At 34.4% G+C, this 24,857-nt stretch overlaps 1 protein-coding gene across 4 annotated transcripts in view; it reads right to left on the bottom strand.

Moving 5' to 3' along the window:
• Nucleotides 1-24,857, bottom strand: part of DMXL2 (Dmx like 2) — a 180,225-nt gene that overhangs the window by 105,817 nt on the left and 49,551 nt on the right. For all 4 annotated transcript variants that reach the window (XM_017504635.2, XM_017504636.2, XM_017504637.2 and 1 more), the window contains exons 7-11: nt 10,070-10,248; nt 8,402-8,585; nt 5,224-5,398; nt 1,179-1,418; nt 436-707 (exon numbers count right to left, since the gene is read on the bottom strand). In XM_017504635.2, the coding sequence (XP_017360124.1) occupies nt 436-707; nt 1,179-1,418; nt 5,224-5,398; nt 8,402-8,585; nt 10,070-10,248 (1,050 nt within the window). The remainder of the gene's footprint in view (nt 1-435; nt 708-1,178; nt 1,419-5,223; nt 5,399-8,401; nt 8,586-10,069; nt 10,249-24,857) is intronic.

Raw genomic sequence — 24,857 nt, 5'->3', positions numbered from 1 at the left:
AAGTACTTTGCTTGTACAATAAAATGACCATAGCCACAGATCTAAATAGCAATGAAATTGAGAGAGAGGACAAAGGCAGCTTCATTTAGCTCATCAAATTGGGCGTAAGGAGGAGCTTATCCTGAGTCATATTTTCAGGATAGTTTGTTAATCTTATTCAAAATATTATTAATTCCCAAGAAAATCAATACATATATTCAAATATTCAGTATTGCATTTCAAAGCCAAGTTCATTATGTTGTAACTAATCAAGTTTGCAAAATTTATGGTCACTGATCCCCTACTCAGATATTTGTTAAAACCAAACAAAATTTTTTTGTTTTTGGTTTTGACCAAAACTAAAAGCATGCGAACTCTACAAAGCATTTACTTCTTTTTACTATTTTTTTTCTTTTTTACTGTTTTAAGAAAGGCTATTTCATCAACAAAATATACCTGGACTTGTCTGAATATTCCAGGATTATATTCATCCAAGTATTTCACATGCCACACTAGAAAGGTACCATCTACAGGGTGTATTGTAAAAAGCATGTCAGGATTCTTATTCCATTCAGTAAGCAGCATTTCAATCTTCCGATCAAGCAGAACCGTAGGCAGTGGCATTGGTACACTAAGTCGTGAATAGGTTCTAGGACTTCCTTCTCTTTCTCCATCTTCATGTTCCGATGATCCTGTACCTGCCTCAGATTCTCTATCCAGGGATAAATCTGAATGAGAAAATATATTTATCAATACATCCATTAAATAATAATTCATTTACATACTAGACTATAAATAAATGGTATACTATCTTTAGAAACTCTTTTCCAATTTACAGTCAGGAAAAAAAAAAAAAAGAAACTTTTGTCTGAATTGAAAGTTACCATAGTTACCACTTTTAGATAAATTAAAATTTCATTCACCCTATCATTATTACTACCATTAGCAACACTTGTTCCTCAGAAAAGGATACGGCTTCCAAAGACTCAAAGCAATATGTTATAACAAAACATATGGAGTTAGATGACGTTTGCAGGCCCTAGCAGAGTGTCTGGTCCAAGGCAGATGGTCAGTAAATACTTGTGGAACAAACAGAAAAAAGGAGGAAGAGTGGGAAGGAAGAATTCAAAACTAAAAGTAGTATACCACAGAAAGTTGTTTACTTTGGAATAAGAAAAATCTGAACACAGGATACTAACCATGGTCTAATTTCATATGTAAACCCCGTTCTCTTTCCTCCTGTGAATGTTCCTCATCTTCTTTATCTGCATCATCACTTTCATGATCTACCTGCTTATCAGAAAGTTTTCGTAACTGATGCATAAATATCTCTGTAGATGACGTAAAATGAAATTCCTTGTTGTTTAACCAATGAACTACAAAGCCCCCATTTCCATCATCCACATTAAATGCAGTGCCAACCAAGATATTTGGAATATCTGTGGAAATAAAAAAGATTTCAATATATTTTTTTTCTTTCTTTAAAAACATGAGAAATGCTTACAATGACTCATCTATACAAAGAAAAGGTGCTAAACAAGTCAAGTTAACATAATAGCAGCATTTGTAAAAACTAAGTGAATTTAATGGTAAATGTAAACCTTAAGAACTAATGATAGACTTATATGAAATTAAACTATTAACTTAAAATACACGAATGCATCAACCTTCGGTGAATTCTGGATTGGGGACAGGGGATGAAAAATTACAGCAGAAAAGAAGCTATAAAAGAGATAACTGGAGTTGTTTAAACATGAACTGGATATTAGATATTATGGAATTATCATTTTCTTGGGTATGATGATACTATGATTATGTGAGAGAATTTTATGAGATACTTCCTAATGTGAGAGTGATAGCCATGATAGGTGTAACTTACTTTGAAAAGACTAAGAAAACATTTCGGCCGATGAAGTGACTCATGCCTATAATCCTAGCACTTTGGGAGGCCGAGGCAGGTAGATTGCCTGAGCTCAAGAGTTCGAGACCAGCCTGGGCAACACAGTGAAACCCCATCCCTACTAAAATACAAAAAACTAGCTGGGCATGGCAGGGTGCATCTGTAGTCCCAGCTTCTTGGGAGGCTGAGGCAGGAGAATTGCTTGAACCCGGGAGGTGGAGATTACAGTGAACCGAGATCATTCCACTGCACTCCAGCCTGGGTGACAAAGCAAGACTCTGTCTCCAAAAAAAAAAGAAAAAGAAAACATTGTACACACACAGAGAAACATTTACCACATATAAAGCAACTGCGGCAAAATGTTAACAATTGTTGAATCAAAGTAAAGAATATAAAAGTATTCACTGTACTATTCTTCTAACTTTTCTCAATGTTTGAAATGTTACTAAAAAGTTGTGGGGAAATAACATAAAGAAAAAAACACAAGAAGGCAGGCAAAATTCAAAGTATAAGGAACTTCTCCATTTGAGGTAACTGAAATTTATGAAATAGACTAGCTCATGTAAAACAGTATATATTGGCCAGGGTGGTGGCTCATGTCTGTAATCTCAGCACTTTTGGAGGCCAAGGTGGGAGGACTGTTTGAGCTCAGGAGTTTGGGACCAGCCTGGGAAACACAGCGAGCCACTGTCTCTACAAAAAAATATATAAAAATTAGCCAGGCATAGTGGCACACGCCTGTGGTCCCAGCTACTCAGGAGGCTGAAGTGGTAAAATCGCCTGAGCCGGAGAGGTCAAGGCTGCACTCTAGCCTGGGTGACAGAGCAAAACTCTGTTCCTCTCCCCCCAAAAACTGTGTAAATAAAAAAATTAATCTCCTTATTTTCAATCCATATTATAAATAATTCACTCAACAGAAGGAAAAACTGTCCTTTGCAAAAAGAAGTGAAAATCTAAAGATAAAAATGCACGGACATTCTGACAATGTTCTATTATAATAAATATGAAAGTTAAATAATGCTCTAAATTGTTCTTTCTTTCCAGTTCCTGGATGACCATCCTGGTTTTGTAATAAAAATGAAATGAATAAAACAGAATTTGCAAATTAGCAATCCTATAAAACACTACATCGCCTATGTGATTATGTAGTAATTTTGCTAAAAATGTTAAACCTAAATCTCATGAACAAATATTCAGACTACGAGACATTCTGAAAGAAAAACTAAGAGACAATTTTTTTGAGACTGACACTTTGTTTTGACAATTGAGAGAGGGACTGTTTCAGACTGGAGTAATTCAAAGAAAAATAATAATCTGCATTTAAGAAAGGAATCTGTATTTGCATATATATTACATATTATTTCATCCATGTTCCTTGTATGCTATAACAGTACTGCAGTTATGGAGGCCAATTCCCTTTTTTTAAAAGATACTTTCTTAAATATTTAGGTAATGGAAAATATTTAGGAGGTGAAGGGTAATATTATCAACAACTTTACTTTCAAATGGCTCTGCCAAAAATAAGGGAGGAAGGAGCAAAGACATATCTATATGGGCAGAGAGGGGGAGAACAAAAGCATAAATGACAAGATATTAATACATGGTGAATCTGGTACATGGTATATGGATATCTGCAGTATTGTTCTTTCAACTTTCTTGTAGGTTCAAAAATTTTTTGAAAAAAATGGTGAAAAGGACAAGTCCTAACAATATCAAATTGTTTGCATTTAGTAATCTATTTGGTCAACCTAAATGTTATATTTACATGCAGTAACTAAAAATGCATGATGTTAAACATTTTTAACAAAATTGTTTTTAAAATAATATGTAGGTACGTTAGGATGAGCATGAATAAAACTAGTGAAGGTTAGTCAAGGTACTGGGGTTAGTCAAGGCTCAATGGCTACAAGTACATATCCAGTCCTTAGGATCAAATGATGTGACAGAATGCTCAGCCTCTGTGATCCAGTTCCATCTGATTAGTATAGTGTACACAGCTAAAAAGCCAACATTTCTAATATGTATTGAATTTACTGCAGACTATCACGAACTGCATTTTGTTTTGAAGTTAAATTTTCATCACAGTAATTCAAGAAAAGTTTCTTCTAAAAAGGTTAAAAATTCATAAAAATCTAAAACCACAAACATTTTGAAAACAAGTTAACTTATAAAGACATTCTTAGAATACAGTTAAGATATTAGATCAAAAAGTTTAATATAAGCAAAATAACATTTAATCAGCTGGCAAAGCACCATCCGATAGAAATACAATGCAAACCAAAAACGCAAAACATATTAAGTAATTTTAGATATTTCAGTAGCCATGTTACAAAAGGTAAAAACAGGTAATATTAATTTTAATAAAATATTTTATTTGACTCATCAAATACAAAATAGTATTTGAACAAGTAATATGAAATAAGATTCTAATATTTTTCATTTTTCTATACTAAGTCTTAGAAATTTAGTGTGTATTTTACAGCATATCTCAGTTTAGACCGGCCACATTTCAACTGCTCAAATAGCTAATACGGCACTAGTGGCTACTCTATAAAACAGCACATATCTAGAGTTACCACTGCAGATCACACTTTTGGAATTGTATTTACTGCATACTGTACTGACAGACAGAAACATTTAAAAATAAAAGCTCCTTTAATCTGAAGCAACAGACCTACAGTTCAGTAACATGCAACTATAACTTTATATAAAACTTTTTATAGTTCTAAGAGCAATGTAGTATAAAATTTATAGCCTTTCTCATACATTTCCATGTAGAAGGAAAACATAATGCCCTTAAATAGAAGCTCTCAAATATGCATTTGCCAACACAGAGCCTGCCTCAAAATACTTCTAAGCCACGTAGGGGAAAAGGGAAAAGAAAATATTCAAGTTAGAAGAAAAAGTGTCTTCCTTAGCACAGGACAAAAAAGTCTACAAGGGTAGAAAACAAGATATGCTGAGATATAAGGAAGATTTTGTAAAAATATATTTAAAGGAGGTTATAAAGAAGAGTTGGAAAGAAAGAAAAAGAGTTAAACTGTGAAGTGAGGGAAATTATACTAACTTACCAGGCTGCCACCACTTATGATAGATACCAGCTTCAACCAAAGCTCTAATTTACTGGGAACTCTTATATTCTAGACAAAGATGCTCAGAAATAGTTGTTAATACCCTTAGAATCACATAGTCCCAATTCAAAAAATAGTACCTTATATTTCTATTCAAGAAGTATTTTAAAGGCAATGAGAAATAATATAAAAAACAGGTTATAAAAGTAGTTCCACTTTTCTATTTATTTACCTGACTTCAACATTTATGAGAAATAAAACTTCATCCTTTACCTGTGGCAGGGTTGATGCTTGCTGCAATATGAAAATGACAGAGTGCATTTGCATGGTGGGAAATGTGTCTTTGAACTTCATGCATTGCTGTCTGGTCAGGCAATAATTGAGTATGAGTTACAAGAACAGAAGACCTCCTTTGTCCTTTCCTTAAATTTTTCAAATGGTGTATTGTCTAAAATAGAAAAACAGTTGCTGAGTCCCACTCCTGAAGGTCTAGTAAATGCCAACCAAAGTACTCTTATTAAGAAATTTAAGATTTTTCTCTCCATAAAAACTGATCATTTTAAAGGAAATTTTCTAAATAACATAACTATTTTGGATGTATTATCTACAGTTCTTATAAACTTTATAGTTCAAGGTAAAAAGTAGTGTGCAAAGTACTTATTCGTGGCATCTACAAAACATGAAAAAAAATTCCCATTAATATTAGAAGGCACAAAGATTTTTTTTTTCTGGATATCCTAGTACTGAGACAGAAAATAATAGCAAAGAAAAAAAATTCCTGAGTCTTCCTACCAGGAAGAATATTGCCTCTCCAATATTGACTCTCACTTAGAATTAAACAGCCAGCTAAACAATCAAATTTATGATATCTATTATAAAGAACTAAACAGGGTATGAAAATATAGAATAACAAGGGGAACCTACTTGAATAGGAGTAGACAAGGAAAGACTTCATTTATTTAAATTGTTTTAAACAATTTATAATTTGGATTTAAATTGAGATAAATCTATAAGATTAAAATTCTTCATTAGCATGCATGATCATGTGGACTATTTTAGACATGGGGCCATGTCATTCTTGGCATGATCTTTTCTCCATATCACAGCCCCACCTCACAGTAATTCCTTATTTTGTAACTTAACCCACTCCCAAGACCATATTTCATAATATGTTTGTATTATTTTCCTTTGTTCCCCACATTCAATTAAATAAAGTATAACATGTTATCAATTCTTTCTTCATTAAAGTAACATTTCTGGTAGATCCTCTCTATTTCTACAGCCCTTCTCAATTTGCATAAGGAAAATAGTATCAGATCAAAGGTGTGTCCCCCGCCTCTGGTCTCTCCACTACCTAAGTTGCTTATTGCTTTGATAATAGGGTTAAGATGGACATTAGAGACCCCGTGGTCCAAACTGCCTATAAAATTACTTTCACTGGATCTTTGACATTTACCATTTTTTAAAATTAGATTGACAAGACTGATCTAATACTGGCTATTTTCTCCTAGAAACAGAAAGTATAACTTAAGAATACATACAATTATATAGAACTAACAGTTAAATAGGAAAGGATAGGATGTCAGAAAGCAAAGTAGCTAGTGCGACAATTATGCTTTTTCTCTTAAAAACTATCTTAACATATTAATTAATATTACTAAAAGACAGTAAAAACTTGTCAAATCACTGATTACATATTTACTTATATTTCTGTTCTATTTTACATGGCACTAATTCAATGTAATGAACACTTTAAAAGCAATATATCAGGTACCGTAGAGGATACAAAGATATCTAAAAGTCCTTAGTTTCCAAAGGCTCATGTGTAATTTAAAGATAAAATATGTTACACAAGTATAAGTAAATGATCATAAATGTCCAGTTAGAAATTAAGTACTTTCCCCTACTAAATATCAATATCAAAATAAAAGATAACTTTAACTGTTTTGACATCAGCTTTCAATTTCACTTACATTTTAAGTATTTTTAAAAATGTAAAAATAGTGCCTAAATAGTAATATAGTTTAGATAATATCTGATCCTGCTCAAATCTCATGTTGAATTGTAATCCCCAATACTTGAGGTAGGGCCTGGTGAAAGCTGTTTGGGTCATGGGGCGAATCCCTCATGGCCTGGTGTTGATATTGTCTTTGCAATAGTGAGTGAGTTCCTATAAGAACTCAACTCATGTAAAAGCGTGTGGCACCTCCCCACAACTCTCTCTTGTTCCTGCTTTCACCATGTGATGTGCCAGCTCCTGCTTCACCTTCTGCCTTGGGTAAAAGCTCCCTGCGGGCTCCACAGAAGCCAACCAGATCCTGGTGCCATGCTTCTATAGAACTGTGAGCCAATTAAACCTCTTTTCATTATAGATCACCCATTTTCAGATGTTTCTTCATAGCAGTGCAAGAATAGCCTAATACAGACAATATCAGAGCAAGCCTACTTCATATAAAACTTGAAAGGCCCATATCCTTAACCTATCAAAGTTGTACAATATTTCTGCTTGGTAAAATAGCAAAGCCACTTGGACTACGCAACCATTAAACTGTTAATGTAAATATACAATGCAAAAGTATAGTCAACATAGAGTGTAAACAAATTAAGTATAAAAAATGCTATAAAATATTACTGCATAATATGAACTCAATCTTAGAAAGAAAATTACACATATACACATGACTAGAATAGTTGAAATATAAATTCCATATTTCTTCTCCTTTTCTTAATCCAATTCTAGACTAAGTATACATTCCTTGAATAATAAAAACAGTCACAAGAAAAATAGTAATCGAAGTTTACTATAACAAATTTCTGACAATTTAAAATAATGCATATATTTTACAGTATTACCTAATCATATGGGACACGATCATTTGTGCTATATGTTACAATCTAATTTCTTATAAAGCACTTTCATTTCATACTCCATTTAAAAATTAGAAAAATTATTTTCGTTTTCAAAATATTCAATCATGGAAACTGCAAAGCAGTTCATTTGCATCTATTATTTTAATAAACATCTTTATTTTAAGGAACAAAATAGTCATTTTTAACTAGAACAATAAAATTTTAATCTTTATGAAACAAAAGCAAAATATTTTTTAACTACAACCAATTTCAACAACTTTTACATATTTTATTCTTACTCCTATAGATTTTCACATTTGACATGTAAAACAGAAGAATTAAAATTATGTAGAACTTGAGCATAAAGTGTCAATTAAAAAAAATTTTAATGATAATATTTAGCTATACAACATGTCTGACATCATTACTATCTGTATTTGGCTTCTTAATGGAATAAATAAGTCTTACAAGCATGAATGAGAATTTATTGCTATTAATTTCACTCATTACAGGTACTATGTGTGCCATCTGCATGTTTATGAATTTCCACGAGGCTCACATTATCTTCAGAATTCATTTACCATTTTAAATAATATAATACCTCAAGAGCATGCTGTATTCTGTCTTTGTGTCTTCCAGCATGAGAAAGGTTGCTGGCAATGCTAGAAGTGGTAGTCTCACAAATCTGCTCACCCAAAAGACAGTCTTCTGGTAATAAAGTTTCTGCCCAGAGCCGGCACACACCATCATAACATGAAGTTAATAACACATTACAGACAGAACCCCTAACAACAAAAAGAAATAAATAAAGGTTAATATGAATATCAATTCCATCAATTAAAGGCTGTTAATATTTCGTTCTTCATGCATAAAGATAACATTAGTGCAAAACAATATGGAAAAAAGGAATCAGTCAAAGAGTTTGAAATCATATATGGTACTACTGTGAACATCATTAAGAACAGGGAAATGGTTTTGAAAAAAGAAATTGAAATTATTGCCAAATTATACATGCAGGCTCTAGAGGATTACTGGTATCTCCTAAACAAAACACACAAACTAAACAGCAAAAGAAAACCTAATCACTGCAAATTACAGAATGAACATAATAAAAGATCATTAAATGTAATTAAACTAACTGGCTTACGGCAGTAGTTTCATCACTTTACATCATCCTTCCTATAATCCAAACAGTTACAAACAAACAATCATCTTCATCATAAAACTGTAAGGGGAATATCATTTCAAACTATAACTCTATTTTTATTAAGTTAAAATAAACAAAAATAGCATGGCATGGAGCAGCTAAAGTAACTTACCTGTTTGCTACAAAATAACAAAAAACCCTTCTCCCTTTGAAAGAATATGCACATAGAATCTGAGTCAAAAGTATTTTGCAAATTGATACAGATGACTTAAGCAGAATAGACTTTTTTATTTAGATTCAAAAATATATAAATTTCCCATGTTATGATTTGCTGAGCATCTCTACAATGTGTTCTGTATTTCCTAACAGGCATACACAATTCTCAAATATATTTTGTAGGCGAAATAACCCTCCCTCAAGAACCAACTAGATTTCTAAGCAAGCTTCTGAGTACCCAACAGCTTTCTTAGACCTGTATATAATACAGGAATCACTTGTATAAGCTGTTTTGCAGTTTATTTAACCTTCTAAATACCTTTAAGAGGTGCCACGACGATGAGGAAAAAAAATGTGTAATAAAAAATCCTTTGAGAAGCTTCTGTTGACACAGGCTTCAGATTTAAACAACAACAAAAAAAGCACAACATGTCCACTTTTTTCACAGTACAGTATATGCTTTAACACCATATATTTTACTGATAGTTTTTACCGATATGTTTCTCTTCAATGTGTGCTTTCCTGTTACTTGCAAATATTTTCTTGCTAGCATCTGCTAGTATCACAGCTACTACTAACAATTTCATTGCCTGGACACAAAGTATGAGCAAAGGCCTGTACTAAGCCCTTTGTACCCACAAACTACATTTTAGTTTCACAATAACTCTCTGAGGTAGGTACTGTTACTACCCTCCTTCTACAGAAAGAAAAACTGAGGCATAGACAGGTTAAGAAATTTAGTTAAAAACTCATGAAGTTAACAGTAGGATTTAATTTCAGGCAGCCTAATGGCAGAGCCGATGCTATTAACCGCCACCATGTAAATAAACTAAAACGACTTTATTTTCATTATTTTTATAAACATGTAAGGATACAAACTAAAGCTGTATGATTCATTTATCTAACCTTGGCATATACTTGCTAGTTTTACGCCATGAAAAACCTGTCACAGCTCGGGGATGTGCCAAGTAAACAAAGGAAAATTGAGTAGGAGACTGTCTCCTTTTCACTTCATGATGATCCTGAGGTATAATTGAAGACTTCCAACCAGTCATAGGGTACCACACTTTCAAAAGACAATCATCCTGAAAAACATATAGGTCAATATAAAGTTAATTTGTATACACAATTTAAAATTAATACACAATTAATACAATTAATTTTGAAAAGTTAATACACAAATCAAAATTTAAGTGGTTTGAATAAGTTTTAAAAATCAAGCTATATCTAAAAACTAATGTGTGACATACATAATACAAACCTTATCTTAAAATTATGTTTATTATTTTAAAGAATAATATTCTTGAAAAATAGATGAACAGTCTGTTCACTATCAATCTTTTCTGTGTGATAATGTTTTCCAAATGCAGACTGATGTCAAGTTTCCCCATTTACACATAAATTGGTCACTGCAGAGAAAAGACTGATGCTAGCCCCTTGCATAAGTTAGTTAAGAAAGGATTACAAAGATCCATGCTGTCTTTTCAGTCACTGTTACTAACATCCTTTCATTTTTGAAGTGGTCTGTAACAGTGAAACCCTTCACCTTTCACCTCATGAATTTCTGAATTGTTTCAGGCTCTAAAGTAGGAATCAGCAAACTTTTCTGCCAAGGGCCAGGTGGTAAATAAGTTAGGCTTTGTGGGCTATACAGATCAATAACACAGATTCTTCTTTTTTTATCTTACAACCTTTTAAAAAGGCAAAAACCATTCTACTCTACTCTACTCTAAATGATGAGAAAGCATGCAAGTGGCTGTCAGGAACCACCTCTATGCCCACCTAAAATATTTACAAGTATAATAATGGGCACTGACTTAATCATTTTACTTAGTTCTAATAATTTAATTAAAGGCTAAATAATTATATTTTCTTTAACAGAAACTATCTGCTTTATAGTGCTTTATAATCAATAAAATAATAATCTTCATGCTATGTTGAAGAAGATACTTGGAGGAAATCAACTAAGTGGTTATCATTTTCACATAATCAAATTTATAGCATATTCTATGGCAATGGTTTCACACTATGTAACACAGAAATTCTAGAAGTACCTAAGAGCCCCTCAGAAGTCACAGTGGAAATACAAAGAGCCCCAGAAGCAGGTGATACTCTAGCCCTTCTCCCATTCCCAACAATCTCCCCCTCAAACGAAGCAGTCCTCTTTCAACTGTAACTGTAAAACCACAACAAAATTAAATTAGTAACTGATAACAGAAAGATATCTAGAAAATTCTCAAATATTTGAAAACTAAAAACTTCTAAATTACAGGGGAAATTTTAAAATATGTTGAAAATATGAATGAAAATGAAAGTACAACAGATCAAAATTGGGGAGTTAGTTACCCAGTGCATGGGGGAAATTCCTAGCTTTTCTTTTAGTTTACTTTTGTTTAGTGTTTTGTGTTATTTATGTATTTAACTTCCATAGGTTTGGGGAAAACCTATGGTTTTCTGTGGTATCTGGTTACATAAGTAAGTTCTTTAGCAGTGAATTCTGAGATTTTGGTGCACCCATCACCCAAGCAGTATACACTGTACCCAATTTGTAGTCTTTTATCCCTCACTCTCCTTCCACCCTTTCCCCACAGCTCCCAAAGTCCACTGTATCACTGTTATGCCTTTGCATCCTCAGAGCTTAGCTCCCACTTATGAATGAGAACATACAATGTTTGGTTTTCTATTCCTGAGTTACTTCACTTAGAATAATGGTCTCTGATCTCATCCTGGTTGCTGCAAATGTCATTATTTCATTCCTTTTTATGGCTGAATAGCATTCCATGGAATATACACACCACAATTTCTTTATCCATTCATTGACTGATGGGCATTTGGGCTGCTTCTATATTTTCGCAGCTGCAAATTGTGCTGCTATAAACATGCGTGTGCAAGTATCTTTTTCATATAATGACTTATTTTCCTCTCAGTAGATACCCAATAGTGGATAACTGGATCACATGTAGTTCTACTTTTGTTCTTTAAAAAATTTCCACGCTGTTTTCCATAGTGGTTGTACTAGTTTACATTCCCAACAGCAGTGTAAAAGTGGTCCCTTTATACTGCATCCCTACCACCATCTATTATTTTTTGATTTTTTGATTATGGCCATTCTTGCAGGAGTAAAGCTGTACTGCATTGTGGTTCTGGTTTGCATTTCCCTGATCATTAGTGATGTTAAGCTTTTTTCATATGTTAGTTGGCCTTTTGTATATCTTCTTTTGAGAACTGTCTATTCATGTCCTTAGTCCATTTTTTGATGGGATAGTTTGGTTTTTTCCTTGCTAATTTGTTTCAGTTCCTTGTAGATTCTGGATATTAGTCCTTTGTCAGATGTATAGATTGGGAGTATTTTCTCCCACTCTGTGAATTGTCTTTCTGCTCTGCTATTTCATTTACTGTGTAGAATCTCCAGGAAAGGACATGACAAAAAAAAAAAAAAAAAAAAAAAGGAAATTACAGACCAATATCCCTGAAGAATAGAGATAAAAAAATCCTTAACAAGATGCTAGCTAACCAAATCCAACAGCATATCAAAAAGATTATCTACCATGATCAAGTAAGTTTCATACCAGGGATGCAGGGATGGTTCAACATTTTCAAGTCAATAAATGTGATACACCACAGAAACATAATTAAAAACAAAAATCATGTGATCATCTCAATTGATGCACAAAAAGCACTCGAAAAAAACCAGTATCCCTTTATGATTAAAACCCTCAGCAAAATCAGCATAGAAGGGACATATCTTAAGGTAATAAAAGCCATCTATGACAAGCCCACAGCCAACATAATAATAAATGGGGAAAAGTTGAAAGCATTCTCTGAGAACTGGAACAAGACAAAGATGTCCCTCTCACCACTTTTTTTTTTTTTTTTGAGACAGAGTCTTGTTCTGTCACTCAGGCTAGAGTACAGTGGCACAATCTCAGCTCACTGCAACCTCCGCCTCCCAGGTTCAAGCGATTCTCCTGCCTCAGCCTCCTGAGGTAGCTGGGATTACAGGCACCTACCACTGCGCCCAGCTAATTTTTGTATTTTTAGTAGAGATGGGGTTTCACCATCTTGGCCAGGCTGGTCTCGAACTTCTGACCTGTGATTCACCCGCCTCAGCCTCCCAAAGTATTGGGATTACCGGCGTGAGCCACTGTGCCCAGCCTCTCATTACTTCTATTCAACATAGTACTGAAAGTCCTAGCCAGAGCAATTAGACAACAGAAAGAAATAAAGGGCATCGAAATCGGTAAAGAGGAAGTCAAACTGTTGCTGTTAAAGACTCCTCCAAAAAGCTCCTAGAACTGATCAATGAATTCAGGAAAGTTTCAGGATAAAAATTAATGTACACAAATCAGTACCTATACACCAACAGCAACCAAGCTAAGAATCGAATCAATAACTCAACACATTTTACAATAGCTACAAAAAAAATAATAAAATACTTAGGCATATATCCAACCAAGGAGGTGAAAGTCCTCTACAAGAAAAACTACAAAACACTGCTAAAAGAAATCAATGACCATACAAACAAGTGGGAACGCATCCCATGCTTCTGGATGAGTAGAATCGACACTGTGAAAATGACCACACTGCCAAAGGCAATCTACAAATTCAATGCAATTCCCATCAAAATAGCACTATCATTCTTTACAGAACTAGAAAAAACAGTCCTAAAATTCATATGGAATCAAAAAAGAGCCCACATGGATAAAACAAGACTAAGCAAAAAGAACAAATCTGAAGGCATCATATTACCTGATTTCAAACTATACTATAAGGCCATAGTCACCAAAACAGCATGGTACTAGTATAAAAATGGACACATAGACCAATGGAACAGAATAGAGAACACAGAAATAAAGTCGAATACTTAGAGCCAACTAATCTTCAACCAAGCAAATGAAAACATGGTGGAGAAAGGACGCCCTATTCAACAATGGTGCAGGGAAAATTGACAAGCCGTATGTAGAAGCATGAAACTGGATCCACATCTCTCACCTTATACAAAAATCAACTCAAGATAGATCAAGGACTTAAATCTAAGACCTGAAACCATAAAAATGTTAGAAGATGGTATCAGAAAAACCCTTCTGGCCATTGGCTTAGGGAAAGACTTCATGACCAAGAAGTCAAAAGCAAGTACAACAAAAACAATGATAAATACATGGGAAATTCATAGCTTTAAAAGCTTATATTAGAAAAGAAGAAAGGTCTCAAATCAATGGTCTAAGCTTAACATGGCAATCTATGATATATTAAGAAATCAGGTTAAGCACATGATCTTATCTGAACATGTGTGAATGCACACACATTTCTGTATGGTTTACACAGGCATCAAATAGTCAGGATATGTATTTAAGAGAAAACAAGGACCGTTTTTTAATTGGGGGCTGAGCTATTTGGTAGAAGAATTTTATTTTCTCTGCATGTTCTTTATACCAAGACCATATTATGTTAAAAAACAGTAAAGATATTTCCACTTTGAAGGGACAAAAAGGTTGACAAGTTAATCTTTAAATAAAGCACTGAATCCAGAAACAGAGAAGCATGCTCAAGAGGAGAAAAAGCCTCTGGGTACACTCTGTAGCTCTCTCCTATCTTCCCTGCCAAAATAACCCTCTTCAAGAAATTTTCTCATCCTAGCCCCTGCAAAACCCAGTTTTTCACTCAAAGGCATAATCTTCTCTCAAAGAAACTGCTTCATTTTTTATTATAAATTGACAATTTATAATTGTATAAATTTACAGAGTATGAAGTGATTTTATAATTCATGAATATAACATAATTACATCCATCACCTCACATACTTAATTTTATGATAAGAATACTTGAAATTTACTCTTAGCAATTTAAAAATATACAATATTCTATTACTAACAATATTCACCATGTTGAGCAAAAGAACTCAAAAAAAGAAAGCTATATTCCCTGTTTTTTGAAAAAAACAGAATACCTTAAATTACTTGCAAATTTTACAAAATAACCAAGTGTTATTTTTTAAAGTGTTCTAATATAAACTTTATGAACATAAACAGGATTTCAACAAACATCTCCTAGTAAGCACACCAGAGAAAACCAATTATTGAGGTAAAGATTTAATCAGGTATGTCTTGTAGGGGAGAGAAGGCTCTGTAGCAAGTAAGGCTTTATTTTAAGCTTAAATAGAAATTTAAAATGCTCTTAAGCCTAAGAAAAATTTAATTTACCACATTTATAAAAAAATAGATCTTACCAGCCAAAGTGCTCAATGAACTGTAATATTAAAAATCCTGGAAGTAATTGAATTTGAGTCTCACAACACCTGAAATAAAATCCTGCCATGTGTAGCAGAGGCGGTGGAAAATGCCTTCTAGTGGGAGATCCACACAGTGACCATCTGTTTTATCAACTCAAATTTGGCTTTATTAACAGAAGCAGAACAGACTGTACCAAAAAAAAAAACCAAACAAACAAAAAAACTGCCTAATATCCCAAAGTTATTTTCTGTTCTTTTTATCAGGATAATCTTAATCAGATGTGGCATATTCAAAAAATGTGAGAAAACAGCTTTTTAAATCCAAGACACATTTGCTTAACCTCCATAGGATCCTTACCAGTAAAGCACTCTTATCTTTCCCTAAAAATTATGAAACACTTAACTCTTAGGATAACTGAGTGTAAGCAGCTTAGGGAGATGTGACTAACACAATGAAAAAATACTCAATAATCTAGAAAATAAAATTTTTGTGGGCATTTTTATTTTTATTTTGTGGGCATTCATATGTCTCTTTTAGGGAAGGGTAGCCATCCCGTAGTTTGTATCAAGGTACTATTCTTAATTCAATCTAATTACATATATTTCAACATGTTTCATAAGAACCAATAACTATACATTTGATCATGTCCAGATACAGATTCATTAAAGAGCCAAATTTCCCTCTAAGGAAACTCAATGGCTTTCCAACCATTCTCAGACTTAAAAACAAAATCAGTCTTCAACATACTAATAGATATAACAATGTGCCATTAACTGCCTGTACAACTATGAAACAGTCACAAGATTCACTCAAACAATAAGTATTTATTGAATGCAGCTACTGTGTGAATGGCTGGGTATAGAGTTGCGGCAGAGGAGGAACAGAAATAATAAAATATTATTTCCTAATCGCACAGAACTTATTCTCTAGAAAAGAAGACAATATTAAGGTTATAAATTATTATTTTAACTACACTTGTGATAAGCACTATAAGAAAGAAGCAGAAGGCACCACAAAAGTATTTAATTAAGAGATTTGCCTTGCCTGGGAGATCAGAGGTTTCCTTAAGAAAGCAGTATTTAAACTGAGAGTTCAAAGACACATAAAAGATGACCAGGCAAAGAATAAGGGAGGCTGGGTATTCTGGGTATTCCCTAGACAGAGAGGATGACACATAAAAAGGACTGGAAGCAGGAAAGAGCTTAGCATATTCAAGGCCCTGAAAGGTCATCAGTGTGGTAGGCATTCAGGTGGGAATGAAGCTGGAGAGGCACATAAGGGCCAGATCATACAGCAGAGCCCCACAGGCCATGGTAAAGATTGTGATCATCATCTTAGAAGCAACAGGAGTCATTAACGGGTTGTGAAAAGGAGAAAGGCATGTTCAGGTGGCTGGCTCCTATGAGCAGACTTATCAGAGAATGGTTGCAGGACATCACTTAAGAGACTACTATAAAGGTCCGCAGCCCTGAAGATACTGACACAGGCAGTGGCAGTGGAGGGCAGAGACATGGACTTCATCCCTCTTTCATCATCGCTAAGATCATTAAAACTTTATGATTCCGCAAAAGTTTCCTTGCTTTAATTTATGCACAGGTAGGCTTGTACTATCTACAGATGTTCTCCCATGTGTTCTAGGTCGTCTGACAAAATTAACTGACATTCCCTCCTTGACTTCTGTAATGTCACATTCTCCTGGTTTTTCTTTTATTTCAGTGGCTACTCCTTCCCAGCATCCTTTGTAGGCATCTCCCCTCTCCCCATCATTTAATGTTTGAGGATCCTGGGATTTGATCCTGAGTCCCATTCTCCTCTCCCTAGTTCATTTCATCCAGACCCGTAACTTTAAATACCATCTTTGGCTAAAGAATTCAGATTCCCAGAGAACTCCTGTCTTATTCTATCTGATATCTTAACCCAGAAGCATCTCAAACTTTGGTCTAACCACTATACTCCAGCTTTCTATTATTCTTTAACAAGCCCTGCTAATTTCTATTTCAGAGCATTTTCACTTGATGTTTGTTCCCTTGGCCAAAACACTCTTTCCCCTGAACTTCTGAGTTGTCTCCTTTACAGTATTCAATTCTCAGTTTAAAAGTATCTCCTCAGCAAAGCTTTCTCTAAAGATCACCCACTCTAATAGACACTGGTCACACTACTATATCATCTTGTCTTAATTTTCTGGATAGCACTTATTAATACTTGATTTTTTTTTTCTGTCTTTCCTCACCAGAAGTTAAGTTCTAAAAGAACAAAACCCTTGTCTGTCATCTTCATCACAAGATTGCCAGCACACAGAGCAGTTCAGGGTATATAGTGGTATTCAAAAGAATATCTGCTAAACATGTGAATTAAGGTTAATTTCAGATACAATTTCAAATCAATTGTTCCTTTAAAATGCACTATCAATTTTACACATATAGAGTTAAGGCTATCATGATATGAATACAACTATAAAAGATTTTCATGTGCCTTACAAGTATAGATTGCTAGAATTCTAAAATGCATTTTCTTTGACCAGTTCTATGAGAAAAAAAAAATCAGACAATATTTACGTTAAAGTACAGTTGACCCTTGAACAACATGGGTTTGAACTGCACAGGTCCACTGACATATGAATTTTCTTCCGCCTCTGCCACCCATGAGACAGCAAGACCAACCCCTCCATTTCTTCCTCCTAACCCACCAACTAAATGTGAAAATGATGAGGATGAAGACCTTATGATCATCTACGTCCACTTAATGAATGGCTAATTTATTTTCTCTTCCTTAAGGTTTTCTTAGTAACATTTTTCTTCTCTTCCTTAAAAGAGTACAGTATATATTAGATGCCAAATGCAGGGTTTTAAAAAGAGAGTATATAATACATGTAACACACAAAATAAGTTAATTGACTTTTTATTGATAAAACTTCCAGTCTACAGTAGGCTATTAGTGGTTAAGTTTCTAGAGTCAAAAGTTAGGGGTTTTTGACTGTACAGGGGGTTGGATCACCTAACTGCCATGTTGTTCAAGAGTTAACTGTACATGATTCAAGGAAAACTTACAATACCTGCCCATGATCACAGTGCCATTAATGATATTTAAAAGGAGGTAATAGGAAAACATGCTCCAAATGATACACAGTATGTACATATCCAAGCTGACATCAGCAATGACTAACTGCGAATATCAAACAGCTGGATTCCAGTGTTACTCTCCAGCAGCTCTCTGACCACACTGAATTGATCCTACATTAAATCATCCACAGGTTCACCTACTATGGACTTGTTAAGTCAAAGGAATGATTGGCTTTATTAATCACTTATTAGAATATGGTAATTTTAAGAAAGAAGGGTAACCAAAAAAATCTGAGTTTTTTCAGTCAAATTTTAAGAATGGGGTATTTGTTTTTAAAAGATACTAGTTTTAGAGATCAAGACATGAATTATATAAAATAAAAGAAAAAAACACATGAATTATATTATTTCTCAAACTGTTTTTCCTGTGATTGTGATGTGTTCCCTTCATTAGATACCCATGATTCTCAGACATTGCAGAAAATTCTTCACACATCTCTACATTTCTATCCAGAAGTACTAAGTATGTTTTATTATTTGTAGATTATTTAACTGACTTATCAACATTTCAGTGTTTTATTTTTAAAATCTAGTTTAACAACAATGAGGCAAACTAGCTAGAGTGGAGTGTGCAGGGGCGAGAGTTAGCAAAGCAGTGATGGGAGTCCTGGCAAGCCTGGAGTGTGCTAAACCATCACGAAGACTTGGGCTTCTGGTAAATGAAATGGAAAAGCTTTTGACAGAAGCTTTTGACAGTTTTGTACAGAAGAAGGGTGACAAGATCTGACAACATTTTGAAAAGATCATTCCAGGCCAGGCGCAGTGGCTCACACCCGTAATCCCAGCACTTTGAGAGACCAAGGTGGGAGAATCACTTGAGGTCAAGAGCTCAAGACCAGCCTGGCCATCATGATGAAACTCTATCCCTACTAAAAATACAAACATTAGCCAAGTGTGGTGGCACATGCCTGTAATCCAAGCTACTCAGGAGGCTGAGGCAAAAGAATTGCTCAAGTCCAGGAGGCAGAGGTTGCAGTAAGCCGAGGTCGTGCCACTGCACTCTAGCCTGGGCAAAAGAATGAAACTCTTTCAAAAATAAAATTTTAAAAATTACTCCACCTGCTGGTTTAAATATAGATTGTACAGAAGTGCAGTAAAAATTGGGAAACCAATTAAAAATTTAATACAACAATGCAAGTGATAAACAGTGGTGGCTTCAACCAGATTATAAGAGGTGGTAAAGAAGTGACAGATTGTGGATATATTCTAAAGGTAAGCCATCAGAGAGTAGACTGAGGAGGTAGGGAAGTGGAGATCAGAGGAGAGGTACAGGCAAAAAATACACATTTGAATGTCATCAGCACATAAAAATGGTATTTAAATGGCATCAGAAACCATGAGACTAGAAGAGCCCTGGGTACTCCAACATTTAAAAGTAGAAAAGATAAGGTAATAACAACTAAGGAGGGGTAGCCAGAGTTAAAAATAGGCAGAGCACAGGGAACTTTTAGGGCAGTGAAAAGACCTTTAAAATTGATGAACTAACTCTTGGTGAGATGAATCAAGAAAGACAGAAGGCACAAATAACTAATATCAAAACTGAAGAAGAAATCATTATACATGTATTATAGATATTAAAAGATAAGGTATTTTATACAATTTTGTGCCAATAAACTTGAAAATCTAAATAAAACTGAAAAAGTACAAATAAATACAACTTACCAAAACTGACATACAAAAGAAAAAGAAAATCTGAATAATTTAAAAAACTGAATCCCACAAAGAAAATTCTTAATCCAGAAGACTTCACCAACAAAAAGTTAAGAATAAAATTATATCAATCTTATACAAAACTCTTTTCAAAAGAGAGCTTTCCAACCCATTTACAAGGTCAGCATAACATCAGCATAAAAATCTGTCAAGGACATTAGGAAAACAGGAAAATTATTGGCTGAATCTCACCCTAACACATATATCTTAATCAAAAGATCAGCAAATCAAATCCAACAAGGATAATACAGTATAATGAAGTTGGGATTGTTCCAGGAATACAAGATTTACAAAATCAGTCCATGTATTTCCTCTTAGTAAAAAATTAGAAAGACAGCCAGACATGGTGGTTCCCGCCTATAATCCCAGCACTTTGGAAGGCTGAGGTGGGTGGATCACCTGAAGTCAGGAGTTCCAGACCAGCCTGGCCAAAATGGTAAATCTTCGCCTCTACCCAAAGTATAAAAATTAGCTGGGCGTGGTGACAGGTGCCTGTAGTCCCAGGTACTCAGGAGGCTAAAATGGGAGAAATATTTGAACCTGGGAGGCTGAGACTGCAGTGCTGAGACTGTGCCACTGCATTCCAGCTGGGTGACACAGCAAGACTCTCTCAAATAAAACAAAAACAAAAACATAAAAATTGTCTCATAAGATACAGAAAAAATACTTGCTAAAGTTCTACATCGTTTGTGGTTTAGATAAACAATCTAGAAAACGACAAATAGAAGGAAAGTTTCTTTATCTAAAAAAAGTATCTACAATAAACATCAACAGTAAACATTACATTTCTGATGACCCAGTGAAGGGTATCCCTTTGTGACTGGGAATGAGGAAAAGATACCTGTTATTACCATGTTTATTCCACACTCTACTAGAGGTCCTAGACACTGCGGTTAAAAAAAAAGGAAAAATATAAAACATGGGAGAGTTACAAAAGATGAACTAGAGCTTTCATTATTCATAGATAATTGTGTACATATAAAGTCCAAAATGATCTATAGAGAAATTATTAGAATTATTGAGTTTAGTAAGAGTGTTAGACATAAAGCCAATATACACAAACTGCATTTCTATATACCAGAAACAATTTTTTTAAAATGATGATTCCATTTACAACAGTATCAAAAATATCAAATATCTGGGAACTAATCCCAAAAGATATCTGGGACCTTCACAGAGAAATTATAAAACATTACTGAGAAAAGAAAAGATCTAAAATAAATGAAGGGACAGCCATACTCATAAATGGGAAGCCTGAATACAGTAAAGATGTCAATTCTCCCCAAACTGACCTATACAGTCAATGTAATACCAAAAAGAATCTTAAGAGGTTTTCTGTTTGCTTTGCAAAATTTATGAAGTTTATTCTAAACTTTATATAGAAATGCAAAGGGCCAAGAAGAGAAAAAAACAATCTTTAAAAAGAAAAACAAGAGGGGAGAATTTGCCCTACCAGATATCAAGGTTAATTTTGTCAGGTGGCACTAGTAAAAAGTAAGACCAATGAACTAGAGAAAGGAGCCCAGAAACAGACTGTCAGAAATATGGACATTTGATTTTATGACAAACGTGATAATACACAACAATGAAGAATGGGATTTTTTACAATAAATTGTTCAAGACTACTGGATATCCATAAGGAAAAACCCTGACCTTCTTCAACACCTACACATTCTTTCACATAGATTTTAGACCTAAATGTGAAAGATAAAACATGAAATGTCCATATTCTAGACTAGAGGATCTCAGTCTTAGGTCCTCTGACCCAAAGGTCCTGTAAATAGACTTCAAGATACAAAAGATACTTTTGACACATCATTTATATCCCATCATGCCTTACCATTTGTTGTGTCAGTTTCAACTGCAAGCATCTACATCCTTTTGCCTGAGGTATTCCAGGAGTGGGTAATGGGTGCTGGCCCTCACCTGCCCTCAATCAATGACTGATGTGTGGGTAGAACATGTGTAAGGGACATGATATAAGTGAGCAGAACACTGGCTCCCAGAGGACCCAGATTTTCAAGCTTGTTAACACATTTAATAAAGGTTAAGTGTCATCACTTCCCTGCCTCAAATCCAGTATATTTCATGTGATCATTCCCCATGTTAATTATATACACTTGAATCCTTATCTCAGGGTGTGCTTCTGAAGAAACCAAGAAAACTAAGACCCAAAGGCACCATGAACCTTAATGGTGAAAAACAATTACTTCTTTATTTTCATAAATGCTAATTGCAAAAAAACAAATCAAAGTAGTATTAGCAGTACATGTGACTTTGTCTCTAACAGAAATCAAGGATGTTTTCTTATCACACGACAGTTACTGCATATCTCAAAGTAGTTTTTGCACTCATTTCTACTTTGAAATTTTTAGTTATTGGAACTGCTACTAAACCGCACATGATTGCAGTCTTCCTGTCTATAATGTTCAGGCAACTGTTAAGCAACTACCTCTGTGCCAACTAACTGCGGAGCAGTAAGAGAGTAAAGTTTAACGTTTTGCAACTAGAAATCAACCCAAAAAGGCTTCAGTGAATTCTGCTGTTTTTGGAAAGCCTATCCTCACCTTATAAAGTGAGATATTGTAGTTTTAATTCCATATACACGATTAAATAAGCACGATTAAAACTTCCCATATTTTAAATGCAATTTTTGGTACTGAATACATTAAAAAGTATATAATGTCTCTATTACAAAAATATTTTTTAATATCTTGAAGCTGTATTTCAATAATTTATTTCTTTTATAATGCTACATATTTTATGCATTTAAAAACATCAAACTCTGAAGAAGGTTATTACAGGCTTCACTAGATTTCCAAAGGAATTCACAGCACAAAAATATTTAAAGCAACTCTGGTCTAGAAGATTATAAAAAATCTTCAGAATCTCAGAGTAGGAAAAACTTATTAAACAGGACTCAGAAAAATACTGATATGTTTGATATTGAAAATAAATATCTCTATTCATCAAAAGATACCATTTAGAGAGTGAAAGAGCAAGTAATGGAGTGGGAGAAGATCTTTGCAAAGCATATAACTGACAAAAAGCTCATAATAAAGGACTCCTACCAATCAACAAAAGACCAAAAACTATTTTTTAAATGGACAAGGAGCTTGCCCAGTTACTTTCTTTTAAATCAGTCATCCAAATATCCAATAAATATATGAAAAGTATTTAGCCTCATAATAATCAGGGAAATGCACTTTAAGACTACAAGGAGGAAAGGCGCAGTGGCTCATGCCTGTAATCCCAACACTTAGGGAGTATAAAACAGGAGGAACACTTGAGGCCAGGAGTTCAAGACCAGCCTGGGCAACATAAGGAGATCCCATATCTACCAAATAAATAAATAAAACTTAGCCAGGCATGGTGGTATATGCCTGTTAGTCCCAGCTACTCAGGAGGCTGACACAAGAGGATCGCTTGAGCCCATGAGTTCAGGTTACAGTGAGCTATGATCGACCGCTGTACTCCAGCCTGGGTGACAGAGTGGGACATTTTCTCAAAAAAAAAAAAAAAAAAAAAAACTGCAAGAAGGTACCTCTCAACATCTACCAAATTTACAAAAGTTTAAAAATCAGACCATATCAGAATTGGCTAGGAGCAACAGAAACTACTGTATACTATTACAGTGTAAATTAGTATACCAACTTGGAAAACCTGATTGGCATTATCTACTGAAGTTAAAGATACATGTAACATATAACCCAGCAATTCTATTCCTATGAATACACCCAAGAGAAATCCACACAAGAGCCTAATAGAAATGAACATGACATCTGCTGCAATATTATTTAATTGTGTCAGAAATGGCACGGCAGATCTAAGAGAAAAGAATGAATTATTCAATAAATGGTATTGAGACAACTTTCATTTGAATTAGGGACTTATAAGACATCAACATTTTAAGATTTTAGGAGAAAATAAAAAAGAATATTTTTATAGCCTAATAAGAAGCTTTCCTAAACAAGATTCAACCTACATTTAACCCACTTTATTTTGTGGATATTTTTGTAAAATCTTTGTACTTCAAAAGTAGATACTGAAATATTTACAGGTATTGATCGACTTACGACCTATGCAACTTACGACCATTCAACTTTACGACCACTATCGCTAGCCACGACTGCTCCGCTGTAGATTTTTGGAAACACTACAACATTTTGATGTGTATCAAGAATATCGCTACCGCCTGGGAGGCTGTGACGACAAAGTGCATCAATGGCATCTAGAAAAATTGTGTTAAGCACTATGTTAATGATTTTGACGGATTTGACAGTGAACATGAACTTGAAACGATTCTGGAAAAAATAGTAAAAACTCGCTAAAGACCTCTCTTTAGAGTGTGAAATGGAAGATGTCGAAGAGTTGCTAGACAAAGAATCTGGAGAACTTACAAATGAAGAGCTAATCGAACTGGAAGAAGAAAGAGTGGCAGAAGAAAAAAGAAGAGGAGCCAGAAAGAAAGTTCACCACTGGGACGATCCAAGATGGCCGTTTAGGAACAGCTCAGGATTGCAGCTCCCAGTGAAAGTGCAGAGGGTGAGTAGACGCCGCGTTTTTATTGCCCATAGACTAGGAAATTCCCGGGCAGAGGTGCTCCACGGTCACCAGCGCGGCTGTTTCGGCCAG

Source organism: Cebus imitator, unplaced genomic scaffold (assembly GCF_001604975.1).
Source record: "Cebus imitator isolate Cc_AM_T3 unplaced genomic scaffold, Cebus_imitator-1.0 Scaffold325, whole genome shotgun sequence".
Taxonomy (NCBI): Eukaryota; Metazoa; Chordata; class Mammalia; order Primates; family Cebidae; genus Cebus; species Cebus imitator.
Note: the sequence above shows the minus strand (reverse complement) of the source record. Positions and strands in the feature narration are given on the sequence as shown.